This window comes from Chelonia mydas, chromosome 1 (genome assembly GCF_015237465.2).
Source record: "Chelonia mydas isolate rCheMyd1 chromosome 1, rCheMyd1.pri.v2, whole genome shotgun sequence".
NCBI lineage: Eukaryota > Metazoa > Chordata > Testudines > Cheloniidae > Chelonia > Chelonia mydas.
The window spans coordinates 323,696,682-323,714,997 of record NC_057849.1 but is presented as its reverse complement, the minus strand read 5'-3'; the positions used below and the strand labels follow the sequence as shown (position 1 = coordinate 323,714,997).

The window sequence follows — 18,316 nt, the reverse complement described above, 5'->3', positions numbered from 1 at the left end:
GAAGGATAGACAGGGAAAAAAGGAAGCAGGCATTGCCTTACATATCAAAAATGTGTATACTTGGACTGAAGTTGAAAAGGAAATCGGAGACAGACTTGTTGAATGTCTCTGGGTAAGTATAAAAGGGGTGAAAAAAACCCAGGGTGATGCCATAGTAGGGGTCTACCACGGACCACCTAACCAGGAAAAAGTGGTGGATGAGGCTTTTTATAAACAACGAACAAAATCATCCAAAGCACAGGTCTTGATGGTGATGGGGGACTTCAACTACCCAGACATAGAATCATAGGACTGGAAGGGACCTCGAGAGGCCATCTAGTCCAGTTCCCTGCACTCATGGCAGGACTAAGTATTATCTAGACCATTCCTGACAGGTGTTTGTCTAGCCTGTTATTAAAAATCTCCAATGATGGAGATTCCACAGCCTCCCTAGACAATTCATTCCAGTGCTTAACCACCCTGACAGGAAGTTTTTCCTAATGTCCAACCTAAACCTCCCTTGCTGCAATTTAAGCCCATTGCTTCTTGTTCTATCCTCAGAGGTTAAGAAGAACAATACTTCTCCCTCCTCCTTGTAACAACCTTTTATGTCTTCTCTTTTTCAGACTAAACAAACCCATTTTTTTCAATCTTCCCTCATAGGTCATGTTTTCTAGACCTTAATAATTTTTGTTGCTCTTCTATGAGCTTTCTCCAATTTGTTCACACCTTACATGACATGTAGTGCCCAGAATTGGACACAATGCTCCAGTTGAGGCCTAATCAGTGCAGAGTTGAGTGAAAGAATTACTTCTTGTGTCTTGCTTACAATACTCCTGCTAATGCATCCCAGAATGATGATCACATTTTTTGCAACAGCGTTACACTGTTGACTCATATTTAGCTTGTGGTCCACTATGACCCTCAAATCCCTTTCCACAGTACTTCCTAGGCAGTCATTTCCCATTTTGTATGTGTGCAACTGATTGTTCCTTCCTTAATGGAGTACTTTGCACTTGACCTTATTGAATTTCATCCTATTTACTTCAGACCATTTCTCCAGTTTCTCCAGATCATTTTGAATTTTAATCCTATCCTCCAAAGCTCTTTCAACCCCTCCCAGCTTGGTATCGTCTGCAAACGTTATAAGTGTACTCTCTATGCCATTATCTAAATCATTGATAAAGATATTGAACAGAACTGGACCCAGAACTGATCCCTGTGGGACCCCACTTGATATACCCTTCCAGCATGACTGTGAATCACTGATAACTACTCACTGGGAATGGTTTTCCAATCAGTTTTGCACCCACCTTATAGTAGCTCCATCTAGGTTGATTTTCCCTAGTTTGTTTATGAGAAGGTCATGCAAGACAGTATCAAAAGCTTTACTAAAGTCAAGATATACCATGTCTACCGCTTCACCCCATCCACAAAGCTTGTTACCCTGTCAAAGAAAGCTATCAGGTTGGTTTGACACGATTTGTTCTTGACAAATCCATGCTGACTGTTACTTATCACCTTGTGGCACCTTAGAGACTAACCAATTTATTTGAGCATAAGCTTTCGTGAGCTACAGCTCACTTCATCGGATGCATACTGTGGAAAGTGTAGCAGATCTTTTTATATACACACAAAGCGTGAAAAAATACCTCTTCCCACCCCACTCTCCTGCTGGTAATAGCTTATCTAAAGTGACCACTCTCCTTACAATGTGTATGATAATCAAGGTGGGCCATTTCCAGCACAAATCCAGGGTTTAACAAGAACGTCTGGGGGTGGGGGGGGGGTAGGAAAAAACAAGGGGAAATAGGTTACCTTGCATAATGACTTAGCCACTCCCAGTCTCTATTCAAGCCTAAGTTAATTGTATCCAATTTGCAAATGAATTCCAATTCAACAGTTTCTCGCTGGAGTCTGGATGTGAAGTTTTTTTGTTGTAATATAGCAACTTTCATGTCTGTAATCGCGTGACCAGAGAGATTGAAGTGTTCTCCGACTGGTTTATGAATGTTATAATTCTTGACATCTGATTTGTGTCCATGTATTCTTTTACGTAGAGACTGTCCAGTTTGACCAATGTACATGGCAGAGGGGCATTGCTGGCACATGATGGCATATATCACATTGGTGGATGTGCAGGTGAACGAGCCTCTGATAGTGTGGCTGATGTTATTAGGCCCTGTGATGGTGTCCCCTGAATAGATATGTGGGCACAGTTAGCAACGGGCTTTGTTGCAAGGATAGGTTCCTGGGTTAGTGGTTCTGTTGTGTGGTATATGGTTGCTGGTGAGTATGTGCTTCAGGTTGGGGGGCTGTCTGTAGGCAAGGACTGGCCTGTCTCCCAGGATTTGTGAGAGTGTTGGGTCATCCTTCAGGATAGGTTGTAGATCCTTAATAATGCGTTGGAGGGGTTTTAGTTGCGGGCTGAAGGTGATGGCTAGTGACGTTCTGTTATTTTCTTTGTTAGGCCTGTCCTGTAGTAGGTGACTTCTGGGAACTCTTCTGGCTCTATCAATCTGTTTCTTCACTTCCGCAGGTGGGTATTGTAGTTGTAAGAATGCTTGATAGAGATCTTGTAGGTGTTTGTCTCTGTCTGAAGGGTTGGAGCAAATGCGGTTGTATCGCAGAGCTTGGCTGTAGACAATGGATCATGTGGTGTGGTCAGGGTGAAAGCTGGAGGCATGTAGGTAGGAATAGCGGTCAGTAGGTTTCCGGTATAGGGTGGTGTTTATGTGACCATCATTTATTAGCACTGTAATGTCCAGGAAGTGGATCTCTTGTGTAGACTGGACCAGGCTGAGGTTGATGGTGGGATGGAAATTGTTGAAATCATGGTGGAATTCCTCAAGGGCTTCTTTTCCATGGGTCCAGATGATGAAGATGTCATCAATATAGCGCAAGTAGAGTAGGGGCATTAGGGGACGAGAGCTGAGGAAGCGTTGTTCTAAGTCAGCCATAAAAATGTTGGCCTACTGTGGGGCCATGCGGGTACCCATAGCAGTGCCGCTGATCTGAAGGTATACATTGTCCCCAAATGTAAAATAGTTATGGGTAAGGACAAAGTCACAAAGTTCAGCCACCAGGTTAGCCGTGACATTATTGGGGATAGTGTTCTTGACGGCTTGTAGTCCATCTTTGTGTGGAATGTTGGTGTAGAGGGCTTCTACGTCCATAGTGGCCAGGATGGTGTTATCAGGAAGATCACTGATGGATTGTAGTTTCCTCAGGAAGTCAGTGGTGTCTCGAAGGTAGCTGGGAGTGCTGGTAGCGTAGGGCCTGAGGAGGAGTCTACATAGCCAGACAATCCTGCTGTCAGGGTGCCAATGCCTGAGATGATGGGGCGCCCAGGATTTCCCGGTTTATGGATCTTGGGTAGTAGATAGAATATCCCAGGTCAGGGTTCCAGGGAACCCTGTGTCTGTGCAGATTTGATCTTGTGCTTTTTCAGGGAGTTTCTTGAGCAAATGCTGTAGTTTCTTTTGGTAACTCTCAGTGGGATCAGAGGGTAATGGCTTGTAGAAAGTGGTGTTGGAGAGCTGCCGAGCAGCCTCTTGTTCATATTCCGACCTATTCATGATGACAACAGCACCTCCTTTGTCAGCCTTTTTGATTATGATGTCAGAGTTGTTTCTGAGGCTGTGGATGGCATTGTGTTCCGCACGGCTGAGGTTATGGGGCAAGTGATGCTGCTTGACGTCACCGACTACAGGACAGGCCTAACAAAGAAAATAACAGAACGCCACTAGCCGTCACCTTCAGCCCCCAACTAAAACCCCTCCAACGCATTATTAAGGATCTACAACCTATCCTGAAGGATGACCCAACACTCTCACAATTCTTGGGAGACAGGCCAGTCCTTGCCTACAGACAGCCCCCCAACCTGAAGCAAATACTCACCAGCAACCACATACCACACAACAGAACCACTAACCCAGGAACCTATCCTTGCAACAAAGCCCGTTGCCAACTGTGCCCACATATCTATTCAGGGGACACCATCACAGGGCCTAATAACATCAGCCACACCATCAGAGGCTCGTTCACCTGCACATCCACCAATGTGATATATGCCATCATGTGCCAGCAATGCCCCTCTGCCATGTACATTGGTCAAACTGGACAGTCTCTACGTAAAAGAATACATGGACACAAATCAGATGTCAAGAATTATAACATTCATAAACCAGTCGGAGAACACTTCAATCTCTCTGGTCACGCGATTACAGACATGAAAGTTGCTATATTACAACAAAAAACTTCACATCCAGACTCCAGCGAGAAACTGTTGAATTGGAATTCATTTGCAAATTGGATACAATTAACTTAGGCTTGAATAGAGACTGGGAGTGGCTAAGTCATTATGCAAGGTAACCTATTTCCCCTTGTTTTTTCCTACCCCCCCCCCCAGACGTTCTTGTTAAACCCTGGATTTGTGCTGGAAATGGCCCACCTTGATTATCATACACATTGTAAGGAGAGTGGTCACTTTAGATAAGCTATTACCAGCAGGAGAGTGGGTTTGTGTGTGTGTGTTGGGGGTGTGTGTGTGTGAGAAAACCTGGATTTGTGCTGGAAATGGCCCAACTTGATCATCATACACATTGTAAGGAGAGTGATCACTTTAGATAAGCTATTACCAGCAGGAGAGTGGGATGGGAGGAGGTATTTTTTCATGCTTTGTGTGTATATAAAAAGATCTTCTACACTTTCCACAGTATGCATCCGATGAAGTGAGCTGTAGCTCACGAAAGCTTATGCTCAGATAAATTGGTTAGTCTCTAAGGTGCCACAAGTACTCCTTTTCTTTTTGCGAATACAGACTAACACGGCTGTTACTCTGAAACTTATCACCTTATTATCTTCCAGATGTTTGCAAATTGATTGCTTAATTATTTGCTCCATTATCTTTCCTGGTACAGAAGTTAAGCTGACTGGTCTGTAATTCCCGAGGTTGTCCTTATTTTCCTTTTTATAGATTGGCACTATATTTGCCCTTTTCCAATCTTCTGGAATCTCTCCCATCTTCCATGACTTTTCAAAGATAATTGCTAATGGCTCAGATATATCCTCAGTCAGCTCCTTGAGTATTCTAGGATGCATTTCATCAGGCCCTGGTGACCTGGAGACATCTAATTTGTCTTAGTAATTTTTAACTTGTTCTTTTCCTATTTTAGCCTCTGATCCTACCTTATTTTCACTGGCATTCACTATGTTAAATGTCCAATCACCACCAATCTTCTTGGTGAAAACCAAAACAAAGAAATCATTAAGCACCTCTGCCATTTTCACAGTTTCCACATCTGTTGGGAAAATGACACATCAGGGCACAGACTATCCAACATGTTCTTGAAATGTATTGGAGACAATTTTTTATTTCAGAAGTTGAGTCCCCCCAAGTGCTGTAAGGCAGTGACTTTGGGAAGTTCTAGCAGAGGTGATTCCACCAAGTCCAGGAAAGAGGGGGTACTATTCATTCTCTCTGTGATGCAGGCGACCAAGTGCCAGCTCATGCCGAAGCTGCAGGTCAATTCACTTGTATATTAGTATAAATCAAAGTAATTGTTAAATGTGTAAGTGTAGTTGGTGTTTAAACTTCATGAAAACTAATGGGATGTTACATGCATTGTCTCCTGTTATAATGTAATAGCAAACATTTACATTGTGTATACCCCTGTAAATAAATAACCCATCAAGCAAGAAGGAAGCCAGTGGAACGCAAATGAAGAACTTTAACAGAAAAGTACTAACTTCAAAGCAAGTGGTCATTGTGTGTAATGATCAGAGGTCAAAGACTCAAGATGCATTCCTCACTCTCTGTCATCAAAGGAAAAGCCATTGTGGGTAGTGACCCTGTCAGCTTGTTTTCTGTGAGAAGAAACTATAAGAATGGATTCAAGGAAAAATCCTGCATCTCTGGATTCTTTGGACTCTTACAGGGAAGTGAACTAGAGCTCTCCAGAGACAATCTGAGTACCCTGAAAAGACTTTTGGGAAACTTGGCAATTTATTACACCGTGGCCACCATTTGGATTCACCTGTACATATATTTTACCTGCTTTAACCTCTCAATAACTCTCATTCATTTTTCTTAGCTAATAAACATATAATTAGTTTACTATAGAATTGGCTGCCAAAATTGTCTTTGGTGTAAGATCATAGAATCATAGAACTGGAAGGGACCTCGAGAGGCCATCTAGTCCAGTCCCCTGCACTCAAGGCAGGACTGAGTATTATCTAGACCATCCCTGACAGGTGTTTGTCCAACCTGCTCTTAAAAATCTTCAATGATGGAGATTCCACAACCTACCTAGGCAAGTTATTCCAGTGCTTAACCATTCTGACAGTTAGGAAGTTTTTCCTAATGTCCAACCTAAACTGCCCTTCCTGCAATTTAAGCCCATTGCTTCTTGCCCTATCTTCAGAGGTTAAGAAGAACAATTTTTCTCCCTCCTCCTTGTAACTACCTTTTATGTACTTGAAAACTGTTATGTCCCCTCACAGTCTTTTCTTCTCCATATCTGGAGTACCAATTAATCTGGGGTAAGTAACTGGTCTCTTGGAACTGGGAGCAACCTGATATGGTGTGATTTTTGGTTTAGTGACCATTTATCACAAAGTTCAGTTTGTCTGAGTGGCAAGATAGACTGGAGAGTCTGAGGGAACTGTCAGTCACTTCATGGTAAGACTGGTATAGTGATCCAGGAGTTCATATTTGTTACTGGCTTGGTGAGATCTAATTATAGAATACACCACCAGTTTGGGATATCTGCCCTGTTTTCTGACAGTCTGTCCTAAGGTAGGCACTCACATTTGTGAGCCACTCCAGACAGTATGACCTTCTCCACCTGTCAAGGTAGAGGAGATGACATGGTCCACAATGTCAATTTTTAAGTATAATTTTATGATACTCAAATGTTAAGAATCAGGAATTTTGTAGCATATCAAAACAGATATCTAAAGCAAGAAAATACTTTGTTTCCAAAAGAAAAATCAAAGTAAAATAAATAAGAGCTCAAAATAAACTTCATACTCTATCTGTGCATATGAATATTATCATTTTGCTTATGTTATTATGCATAAGCTACTTTTGCCAAGGACTACTTACTTTGCTCCGCTATTAATATCACTGCAACTTGTGATGCAATAACTCCCACCCATTTCTGAGAACAGTGCAGGCAGTTTATCTGTTAACTCACAGGCTGCTAGCTGCCTTTATAAAAAGTTCTTCCAGTTTTGCATACTTCCTCATTGAGCTAGTTTCACTGCAAAGATGAAGAAGCTCATTTACTTAGTCTTGTTTAAGACAGCTCTGCTTGCTTTTACAAATGTTTCTGCACTTGCAGATGAACATACAGAGCGTGTTAAAGAAGGAAAAGCTATTGATGCTTGTCCTATAAAGCTCAAAACCAATGGGGAATGTGAAGGAGAGGAATGTCCATATCAGATAAACCTGCCTCCGATGACCATCCAGTTACCTAAGCAGTTCAGACTGATTGAGAAGACTCTCAAAGAAGTACAAAATCTTAAAGATGTAGTAAACAAATTGAAGAAATCTTGCCAAGACTGCAAGTTGCAGGCAGATGACAACCAAGAAAAAGATAGTACTGAATTCCTGGCACCTAATACAGAAGTCCCAACAGAAAACAGTAAGATACAAGATAACAGAGTAAAGGAATTACAGAGCAAAGTTAATAAACTGTCAGCCAGTTTGAAGAATGCAAAGGATCGGATCCACTCACTGCAGGGTCATCTGGAAAAAATAAGCCTCATCAACATGGACAACGTAGAAAGTTATGTCGACAGCAAAGTAGCAAATCTGACATATGTTGTGAACAATTTGGATGACAGATGTTCTTCTAAGTGTCCAGTCATACAATCAAGTCCTGGTAAGTGAAGCTATATTTATAAATTTTCTGTAGAATTATTTAATAGAACAATTTAAACATATTTTACCACAAATACCTTTGCTATCATCTTCACAAATTAAAAAGCATTATAAAATTCACTCTCATTGTGGCCAGGAAGGACTTGCTGGAAGATATTAAGTGCTTTCAACTTCTATGGGAGTTGCAGGTACTCAGTACCTCTCAGGATTTGACTCTAACATAGTACTTAAAATGTAGCCCTCCGAAGGGAACATTTATTTTAACAGTTGTTCAGCAGATATGCATACTGTATTTACTCATATTCGCATACTGCTGCCATAGCAATTCAGAGCCCAAATATTAAGATGGAAATGAAATTCCTTTATATATTTAAATTTTATTTTACATTGTATTCAAAAGGAAATATCCACTTTAATTCTGCATTACACTGAAAACTGAAAAACTATTTTTGGCTTGGATGTTTTTTCACATTTTTGAGGGATTAGGGGAAGGGAATGAGAAAGATCTGGCCCTAAAAGATTTCAATACTTTTACTATCTGACTTTCATAATGAAAGACTGAAAAAAGAAACATCTAAAAATATCCCGGAATTGTTGTAAAATGGCCTGGAAAGTGTTAGCTAACAACAAAGGAATCTAGTGGAAGGTGTAAGTTGTATAGATGGATAACAAAATCATTATTTACCATAGCTACACGTACATGTAAGGCTTGGCTAAAAATCTAATCAGTGTTAATGCTTCTCAAATGGAAGGCACACAGCGCTATTTTAGCAATAGTGGAATATTGGCAAGAATCTAATATGTAAACAATGTAAAATGAGACAATAATGTGGGAGTTTGGGGATTTATTTCCTTTTAAATACCATGCTGTGAGGGACTTATTTTTTTATCTTTTTAAAAATCCTGTTATGGTTATTAAAAGAAAAAGAAATGGAATTGGTAGATTATATCATGTTCACCTTTACTTTTGCCAAATTAATATGATTAGCATTTTAATTTTTACATTGTCTGTATGTAATTACAATTTTGATATTACATTTAAGGATTTTTAGAAGTAAGAGGCATTCACAAAAGTGTGTTCTGCCATCCAGATACCATACATAAAAAGAAAAGGGTTCTCTAGTGATTAAAACAACAACAGGTCACTGCACTAAATTTTTGAGCCACAAAACTGCTTGCCAATCCTCCAAGCTAAAAAAAGTATGACGTATAAAATTAGAGACAGGTCTTTCGTCTATCGGAAGGCATACCTGCCGGACCTGCCCTCCTTCACTCCCATCTACAATACTAGTCTATTTAAAGAATATCAGAGAAAACTGCAGATAGTACAACGAATGCACTGCTGAAATTCTGAAAAACAAGATCAGCAAAAACACAAACAGGACACAAGAACAACTTTATGTTATAGCAATATCTTTACTAGATACCAGTAATCAAATGTCATGCTTCAGATATAAGATAGTCACAGAGGTCAGGAAGGAACTTTTCCTACCCATCATGTACAACTCTCCATGATTGGGTAGGTGCATTCTAAATTCTCATCACCACCACCACCACCACCTTTTTCTGAAACATCAGTTTTTGGTCACTAGCACAGACCAGGTCAGTCTTGTGTTACTATATTCTTGTGTTACTATAACACATGTGGAAAAGGTAACTGATGCTAAGTAATGTTCAACCTACAGTCTAAATCCAGGCAGGTAAAAATATTAATACATAGCATTTATATACAACAAACAGTCCAACAGTGATAGTGAAAATGTTATGGTAATATGTGCATTATGAAACTAGAAAGGATGACAACTAGTTTTCGCTCATAGGACCGAATCCTGACTTCAGTGTAGTCAATGGCAAAACTATTATTGACTTAAATAGGAGTAGGGTTGGATCCATAGAAGATGTCTAATTGAGACAGACACTCTTTGTTCACATTTATTCTGAAACTTAGGCCACTTACCATCTTATCCAAAGTCCATTGAAGTAAATGGGAGTCTTCCCATTGTCTTCAATAGGCTTTGGATGAGGCCCTAGTTAAGGGCCTAAATATGGATTTAGATCCTTAACTTTAGGTACTCAAGTTTGAAATTGTTGTCTCTAGTCTCTGGATGTTAAAAAGAAAGTTTTATCTATCAGAAATCTTCCATGACTCCAATTGATATGTGGATGAAAGTAAAACAAAGAAAACCATTAATAACTATTATTATTTTCATGAGTTAGGGTTGACCACAAAACTCAAGAGTGGAGGAGAATAAATAAGTCACTTATGTAATCCTAGAATATCCTTGAGTAACATTGGCATCCCTATTCTATGTAATTAACTTCCGTGTTAAATTCTGTCTCATATACAACATATGTACATTCCATGGCAGCATTAGTATCAACCACAAAGTTAAGGTTACACTGAGATTTGAACACAATAAAAGAATAAGATTTCTCTTTCACACTTTAAAGATTGAATTTAGTCTCCTCATTTGACAAAATAACTCTTCAAAATAACCTGTTCGGTATTGTGTCCAGTTCTAGGAACCATGATTTCAGGAAGGATGTGGACAAATTAGAGAAAGTCCAGAGAAGAGCAACAAAAATGATTAAAGATGTAGAAAATATGGTTTATGAGGAAAAATTGGGTTTGTTTAGTATGGAGAAGAGAAGATTGAGGGGGGACATGATAATTTTCAAGTGCATCAAAGATTGTTACAAGGAGGAGGGTGGAAAAATTATTCTCTTTAACTTCTGAGAATAGGACAAGAAGCAATGGGCTTAAACTGCAGCAAGGGAGGTTTAGGTTGGACATTAGGAAAAACTTCCTAACTGTCAGGGTGGTTAAGCACTGAAACAAATTGCCCCGGGAGGTTGTGGAATCTCTGTCATTGCAGGTTTTTAAGAACAGGTTAGATGAACCCATCAGGGATGGTCTAGTTATTACTTAGTCCTACCTTGGTGCAGGGAACTGGACTAGATGACCCTTCCAGTCCTACAGTTCTACTGTTCTATGATTCAATAGAACAATTTATTCTCTCTGTAATTTCTTAAATAAAATATTTACTAACTTTTGCAGAGAAAATAATTTTAAAATGCTCTCTTTCTGAAGTTTTTCCTCACTTCCTCTTAATAAGCAGTTGTTATTATTATTAACAACATTTGTATTTTTCCAGTGGTGATATACAATTAAAACATGTAATCAAACACACTCATGCATTTAAATGAATTTATAGTAGGAATGAACATTCTCAAAATAGTTTCCAACACTTAAAACACTTCCTCTGAAAGACATCAATGAAATATTGTTATGTTAATGAACATATTTTGTTGTGGAACATGAAGTTCTAGGAATGTGTCATTTGCAGCATATCCTGTGAAAACTCTTGAGCACAGCATCGGTATTAAAGTGGTTATAGATGGATTTCTAATCTTCAGGAAACACCTGGAAAACATGTTTTGTATAAAATAAATTATTGATAGGAAGACGAGTTACGTAAATGGATAGGCATACTGACTATTTCTTTATTATGAAGTCAGCAATTCTACATGCACAGGAAAGCACTGTCACTTTTCTAGCTACATCTTTCTAGGGATCATAGAATTGGCATAAAATTACTAGTTTCCTCCTATTTCCTAAAGTATTGTAAATAACTGACCACTGACATGAAAAATTCCCATTGTCTAGACTAACAGCCAATACTAAGAGCCATCTTTAAGTCATCCTGATATGAAATAAATTTCTCATATGACATACTATAGCATGAAAGGTACTGAATTATAGACATTAATATGACAAAGTACAATGAATACATTCCACAAGAGGAGCAAATTCTACAATACATAAGAGAAAATTAAGGTATAGTTGAATACATGAGTTAAAAAGCATTTGAAATAACAGAATGGAAATATTAGGCCAAATTCACCACTGAAATATGCCACCATTAGCTCATGGAAAAGAGTTCCAATAATGGAAAGTATACAGAGGGGGCCAACTTCAGCTGAAAATAGCAAACAACTTCACTGAGTGAAAAGGGAAGAGGGGAAGAGGCCAGTCCAGTGAAAAGTGGGCAATATTGGCCAGAAATGCAGTGTTGTCAAGGTGGCTGCGTAGCCATCTGATGCAGCAGGCTCCTGGTGGTGGATACCTATGGAGTAGCCCTGATGGGAATAAAAGATGCCCATACTTACGAGAACTCTGACTGCAGAAACACTACTTGACCTCTGGAGAGAAGTCATCCCACAGTATGCAACCCTCAGGGTATGTGTTTTGCACCTCCTTGAACCAGTTTTGTGGAATTTAACTCATTATTCTTTATGGATATACATGCAAGAAGTAAGCATCAAGACAATTTAATGGAGCTATGTAGCATTTTTAGATCAACATTAATCATTTGTATTGTTTTTGCATTTATTAATAAATAAGAAAAATAGGAGAGAGAACTTCCAGGCAAGATACTGCTAAAAGTGCTGAAGAGTATACACGGTGTATTTAAAATGTAATTTTTTATATTACCATAGTCTGGAATGCTTGATGTGGTTTACTAGATATTAAAAAATATTAAATAAAAGACTGTCCGTACTAATACTATCTATTTTCCCCCTAGTTATACAACTAATGCAGAGAGACTGTGCTGATCATTACACAGCAGGTAGAAGGCGTAATGGAATCTACAGAGTTATTCCTGATCCAAAAAATAATAGCTTTGAGGTTTACTGTGACATGGAATCAATGGGAGGTGGCTGGACAGTGCTACAGATGCGTCTAGATGGTAGCATTAACTTCAACAGAACATGGAATGACTACAAAAATGGCTTTGGAAATCTCAGCAGGGAGTTTTGGCTGGGGAATGATAAAATTCATCTCCTGACCAAAAGCAAAGATATGCAGCTGAGAATTGAGCTTGAAGATTTCAATGGTCTTCGAGAGTATGCGAAATATGAACAGTTCTATGTAGCCAATGAATATCTCAAGTACCGTCTAAGTGTCAGTGGCTATAGTGGTACAGCTGGAGATGCCCTGCACTTCAGTAAACATTACAACCACGATCAAAAATTCTTCAGTACTCCGGACAAAGACAATGATAAGTATCCATCAGGAAATTGTGGGGCTTACTACAGCTCTGGCTGGTGGTTTGATAAATGTTTGTCTGCCAACCTAAACGGCAAATACTATCACAAAAAATACAAAGGTATTCGCAATGGGATTTTCTGGGGCACGTGGCATGATGTTTCTAATGATCTTCCAAATGGTTATAGGCAAGCTTTTAAACAGGTAAAAATGATGATCAGACCCAAAGCCTTTGTGCCATAAATCAGCATCCTCCTCTGTAACCAGTTTGTAATGGTCATACTAAAAACATCATACTTATTCAGTATCATATTCAAAATACAAATATTGGAGTATTTTAATATTCAATCCTAATATAATCCTTCCAAGATGAAAGAAAGTATCTCAACATAAAATGTTTATTGATCCCCCTCCATGCCTTATAAAGACAGTTTTAATGCTTCAGAGTAGCTGTTGCTAAAACTTCAGCATTGCTAAATTCTGAATTTGAAGGCATTGATTTTAATGTTTCAGTTGTACTTTTACTATCCGGAGCATACCAGGTTTCTACAATCTACAACTTTTAAAAACTTCTACAAAGATAGCTGAATGAAAACCCATATTTTTTGCCTGAAAATATCTCGCAAACATTTCTGATTACATATAACCACTTAGGATGAAACTCAGTATCTGCTTATCTGGATCTCATTATATCATCTGTGCCTTCATAAACATTACAAATATATGATCACAACACCACCACGAACTAAGAAAGTGGTATCCTATTTTAAAATGACTGAGGCAGAGATCACCTAATTTGCTCAAAGTCACAAAGCAACATTGGACACAGAGTCAGGAATTGAAAACAGATTTTCTGAGTCCCCAGTCCATCCCCTTGATCAAAAGACCATCCAACCAAGTATAGTTGCAGAGTTGAACAAAAGGAAATGGAAAGGGTGTGCAGACTAAGTATGGAGTGAAACAGCACCCCCACAGGATGTTTTCCCCCAGGCTGTTTGCTTCGAGACCACGCTTTTTGCTTCTTTGATGAAGGAAAGTCAACAGCTCCACAGCTTGTCAGAGAGCTATGCTAGCAGGACTGGAGCAGGAAGCATCAGAAAGGATTGAGTTCTTGTACTACTGCCTCCAGATCTACAGAAATGGAGTTTGGTTCCCTTACAGCCTGAAACCGTGTGGTTTCACACCCAAATCTCCCTTCCTCTGCATCCTCTATTCAAGGTGAACTTTATGAGATTGCAAGGATTCAAACTTAATTTTTTTTAACTTGTCAGAATTTTTTATTTATCACCAGGGAAAAGATTATGTAGAAAAACACACACCCAAATGTAAAATCAAAGTAGGGTTTCCCCCCAATGAATGACTTTTATACAATGAACAGAAGGGAAGCAGAGATTTTCTTCAGGTTTCAGAGTAACAGCCGTGTTAGTCTGTATTCGTAAAAAGAAAAGGAGTACTTGTGGCACCTTAGAGACTAACCAGTTTATTTGAGCATGAGCTTTCGTGAGCTACAGCTCACTTCATCGGATGCATAGCATACCGTGGAAACTGCAGAAGACATTATATACACACAGAGACCATGAAACAAAACTTCCTCCCACCCCACTCTCCTGCTGGTAACAGCTTATCTAAAGTGATCATCAAGTAGGGCCATTTCCAGCACAAATCCAGGTTTTCTCATTGTTGTTCTGAAGTGTAAGAAATAAAATGTAACAGACGTTCAAACATTTCATGAATTACAAACCAAAGAGACTTTCCAAATCATAATGAATACTGTACATAGTGAATTTAAATTTGATAAGATTAAGTCCTTATCTGTACTTAGACAGGTTATACTGGCTCTCAGAATGAAGTAAGTTATAGCGGGACAAAGACTTTTTCTGGTATAACTGCATCTACAGTAAGGCTTTTCCTGGCATAGCTATATCAGTCAGGGGTATGACTTTTTCACACCTAACCAACATAGCTATGCCAGCAAAACTTTTAAGCGTAGTCAGGTCCAATACTTACAAACATGACATTTACTACTTTTCAATATACCAAACTGAATTGTGCATTAGTGATTTATGTACAATGATCTATGGTGACAATGACCAAATTATAAGATATTAATATATTTTAAAGGAATTATAAATATTTTGATGAGAAATGTCATTTGCTTTATTATGTTTTCATTTTAAAAGATGGAAGATTTTAATACTATCCGATGTATACTCTTTGCTCGAGAACACATTTTGAAGTTACATTATATTTCAGGATAAAAAGGAATTATTTAAACAAAAAAAAGTTTTTGATGCACTGGCTAGAAGAGCGATTTTTAGTAGAATATTATTGTATTTAATCACTTGGTATAAAGTGCACTAATTGTTCCTAAACAATGAAAAAGAAATGTATTTGGAAACTTATTACTCAGCTAATTTGTTACAAGTGAAACTGACCTTTGTTTCTTGTTTAATGATCCTTTTTTTAAAATATAGACATTTAAAAATCAGAATACTATTTATATTATTTACAGGATTCTTGACATGTTGTTAAAGGGAAAAAATCAGTCTAATGTTGATATTTTCAAAGCTGGATACTGCCTTCCTAGAACTATTGGGCTGGGTTCTCCAATTATTCACATTAGTTTTATACAAGTGTAACTTCAGTGATTTCAATGGCGTTACTCTCAATTTACACTGGTATGAATAAAGTCTAATTCACACCCGTTATGTCCATACGGCAGTTATAGTACTTGTTTGAAAGGTTCCTTGATCTGAATCCTCAAACACAGTATCTCACAAATTATTCCTCTGATGTTCTATAACAATTCAATCACTGATGAAACAGACTGCAGTAAGGGAACTCAGAATGGCCAACTGTTGACAAAAGGGCTGTGGAATTTTACACAGCTGACTATGGGTACCTTCCAGCTATAGAGGTGCAGTCTATGGACACTACAGGTGAGCACATAATACCAATGGCTGAATTCTCAGACATCAATGTCAGGTTACTCATATACTGCTGCAGAACGATCGGGTCCCAGACCCTGTAGTTTTCATAGGCTGCATCTTCATATTAAAGATAAGGCAGCTGTAAACTGATCTGTTTTTAAATTATGTGAGATCTTTGGGCTCATGTACAGCTGTTAACATGATCCTTGACTGAACAAAGTTTAGCATCTCTGAATTAAAGCATTTAAAAAAGAAATCTTATACAACCTAAACACTCTCTTTCTCTACACATGGGCTTAATAATGCAAAGTATGTCTTTCAATTTACAAAAAACACATATATGATAATAAAAATTTTAATCTAATAAATGCACTTGTCTTTTTGATCTGGATACGATTAAATGTTGGAGTCTTAGTAATGAAGATTATTAACATCAGGTTTTCAAGCAAAGGTCCTATGGGACACTTTTCCACAGAATACGAAATAAAACTCATCTGTTCAAAGTGATCAGCCAAGCATGCTATAATTTCCTGGCATTCCATGGGGTTGTTTAAACAAAGAAAACTACCGAGAAGGAAAGACAACGAATATCTTTAGAACTGAAAGCCATATTAAACAGCACTGATTTGCCATTTTTCATGCAAGTAACAGTGGGAATAACTCTATTCATCTCAGTTAAAACGCCATGTTCAATGGTCTTTTGACAGACACAGGGGTCTCTCAAAACTTCAGAAAAGACCTACTTAAGATGTTGAGTTAAAATATTTCTTTCTCTAAGAAGCTTTTCATGCAAGTGTCAGACCACAACTATGTTTAAATTTATCTGACATTTTCAAAGGAAGTTAAGATGGGATAAGATGAGACCACACCTGGAACACTGTGTTTATAATTTAACTACTGCAGCTCATTATTTTTTTTATTTAAAAAGGGGGTATTCTGCCAAAAAAATTTTTAAAAAACTTACCTGACAGAAATGACAGAAAAGGGTTTGTTTTTATTTTTGTTTTTAAAAAGCAAAGTATTACCTAAAAGTTTAAACTTTCTCAGTGTAATAAAGATCCAAATATTGACTTGCCAAAGAGATAGGTCTGAAGTATAAATTCACAACTGTGTTTTGGCTTCATTCTTCAGGGGTTAAAAAGATGAATATCACACTTCATATAAGACTAATGAAATTGAGATAGGTTGCAAAGAAACACAGCTAAGCGGTACATTATACTCAAATATGAAATTGCTGAGCTACTAACTGGGGTATATAACCTATCATTTAAATCAGCTTTTATACCACATGACTTGGCTAATGTGATGTCAATTTTTAAAAAAGACTCCAGATGTGATCCTGGGAATTACAGGCCAGGAAGTCTAACTTCAGTACCTGGCAAACTCTTTGAAAGTATAATAAAGAACAGAATTATCAGACACATAGATGTACATGATTTGTTGGGGAAGAGTCAAGATGGTTTTTGGAAAGGGAAATCATGCCCCACCAATTGACTAGAATTCTTTGAGGGGGTCAACAAGCATGTGGACAAGGAGGATCTAGTGGATATAGTGCACTTAGATTTTCAGAAAGCCTTTGACAAGGTCCCTCAACAAAGGCTCTTAAGCAAAGTAAGCTGTCATGGGATAAGAGGGAAGGTCCTCTCATGGATCGGTAACTGATTAAAAGATAGGAAACAAAGGGTAGGAATAAATGGTCAGTTTCAGAATGGAGAGAGATAAATAGTGGTGTCCCCCAGGGGTCTGTACTGGGACCAGTACTATTCAACATATTCATAAATGATCTGGAAAAAGGGGTAAACAGTGAGGTAGCAAAATTTGCCGGTGATACAAAACTATGCAAGACAGTTAAGTCGAAAGCAGACTGTGAAGAGTTACAAAGTGATCTCACAAAACTGGGTGAATGGGCTACAAAATGACAGATGAAATTCAATGTTAATAAATGTGTAAGCAGAGTCTGGATGAGCTCTCCCCTGACATCTAGTGGTGAGCTGTGGAAAAAGACTTCAGAAGCTGATCTCATTTGCATGATGCTCAGCATGATGGGATTGCTTGCCCAAAAGATTATTTGTGGCTGGTGTTGGATCCCCAGTCTCCTTGGTATTGGGGCATGTCAAGGTTCCTCCCCCACTCTGAATGCTAGGCTACAGATGTGGGGACTTGCATGAAAACCTCCTAAGCTTATCTTTACCAGCTTAGGTCAAAAACTTCCCCAAGGTACAAAATATTCCACCCTTTGTCCTTGGATTGGCCGCTACCACCACCAAACAAATACTGGTTACTGGGGAAGAGCTGTTTGGAAATGTCTTTCCCCCCAAAATACTTCCCAAAACCTTGCACCCCACTTCCTGGACAAGGTTTGGTAAAAAGCCTCACCAATTTGCCTAGGTGACTACAGACCCAGACCCTTGGATCTGAGAACAATGAAAAAGCATTCAGTTTTCTTACAAGAAGACTTTTAATAGAAAT

At 38.5% G+C, this 18,316-nt stretch overlaps 2 protein-coding genes across 3 annotated transcripts in view; one reads left to right on the top strand and one right to left on the bottom strand.

Moving 5' to 3' along the window:
* Nucleotides 1-18,316, bottom strand: part of CCDC146 (coiled-coil domain containing 146) — a 128,871-nt gene that overhangs the window by 69,177 nt on the left and 41,378 nt on the right. The window lies entirely within an intron of this gene.
* FGL2 (fibrinogen like 2) lies at nt 7,125-16,215 on the top strand. Its single transcript, XM_007063786.4, has 2 exons — nt 7,125-7,868; nt 12,454-16,215. Exons 1-2 carry the CDS (start codon nt 7,253-7,255, stop codon nt 13,158-13,160), a joined length of 1,323 nt encoding a protein of 440 aa, XP_007063848.2. The 5' UTR covers nt 7,125-7,252; the 3' UTR covers nt 13,161-16,215.

Coding starts and splice junctions, on each gene's coding strand:
- FGL2 (XM_007063786.4), top strand. CDS start 7,253: ATGAAGAAGCTCATTTACTTAGTCTTGTTTAAGACAGCTCTGCTTGCT. Junction 7,869..12,453: donor AGTCATACAATCAAGTCCTG/GTAAGTGAAGCT, acceptor TTTTCCCCCTAG/TTATACAACTAATGCAGAGA.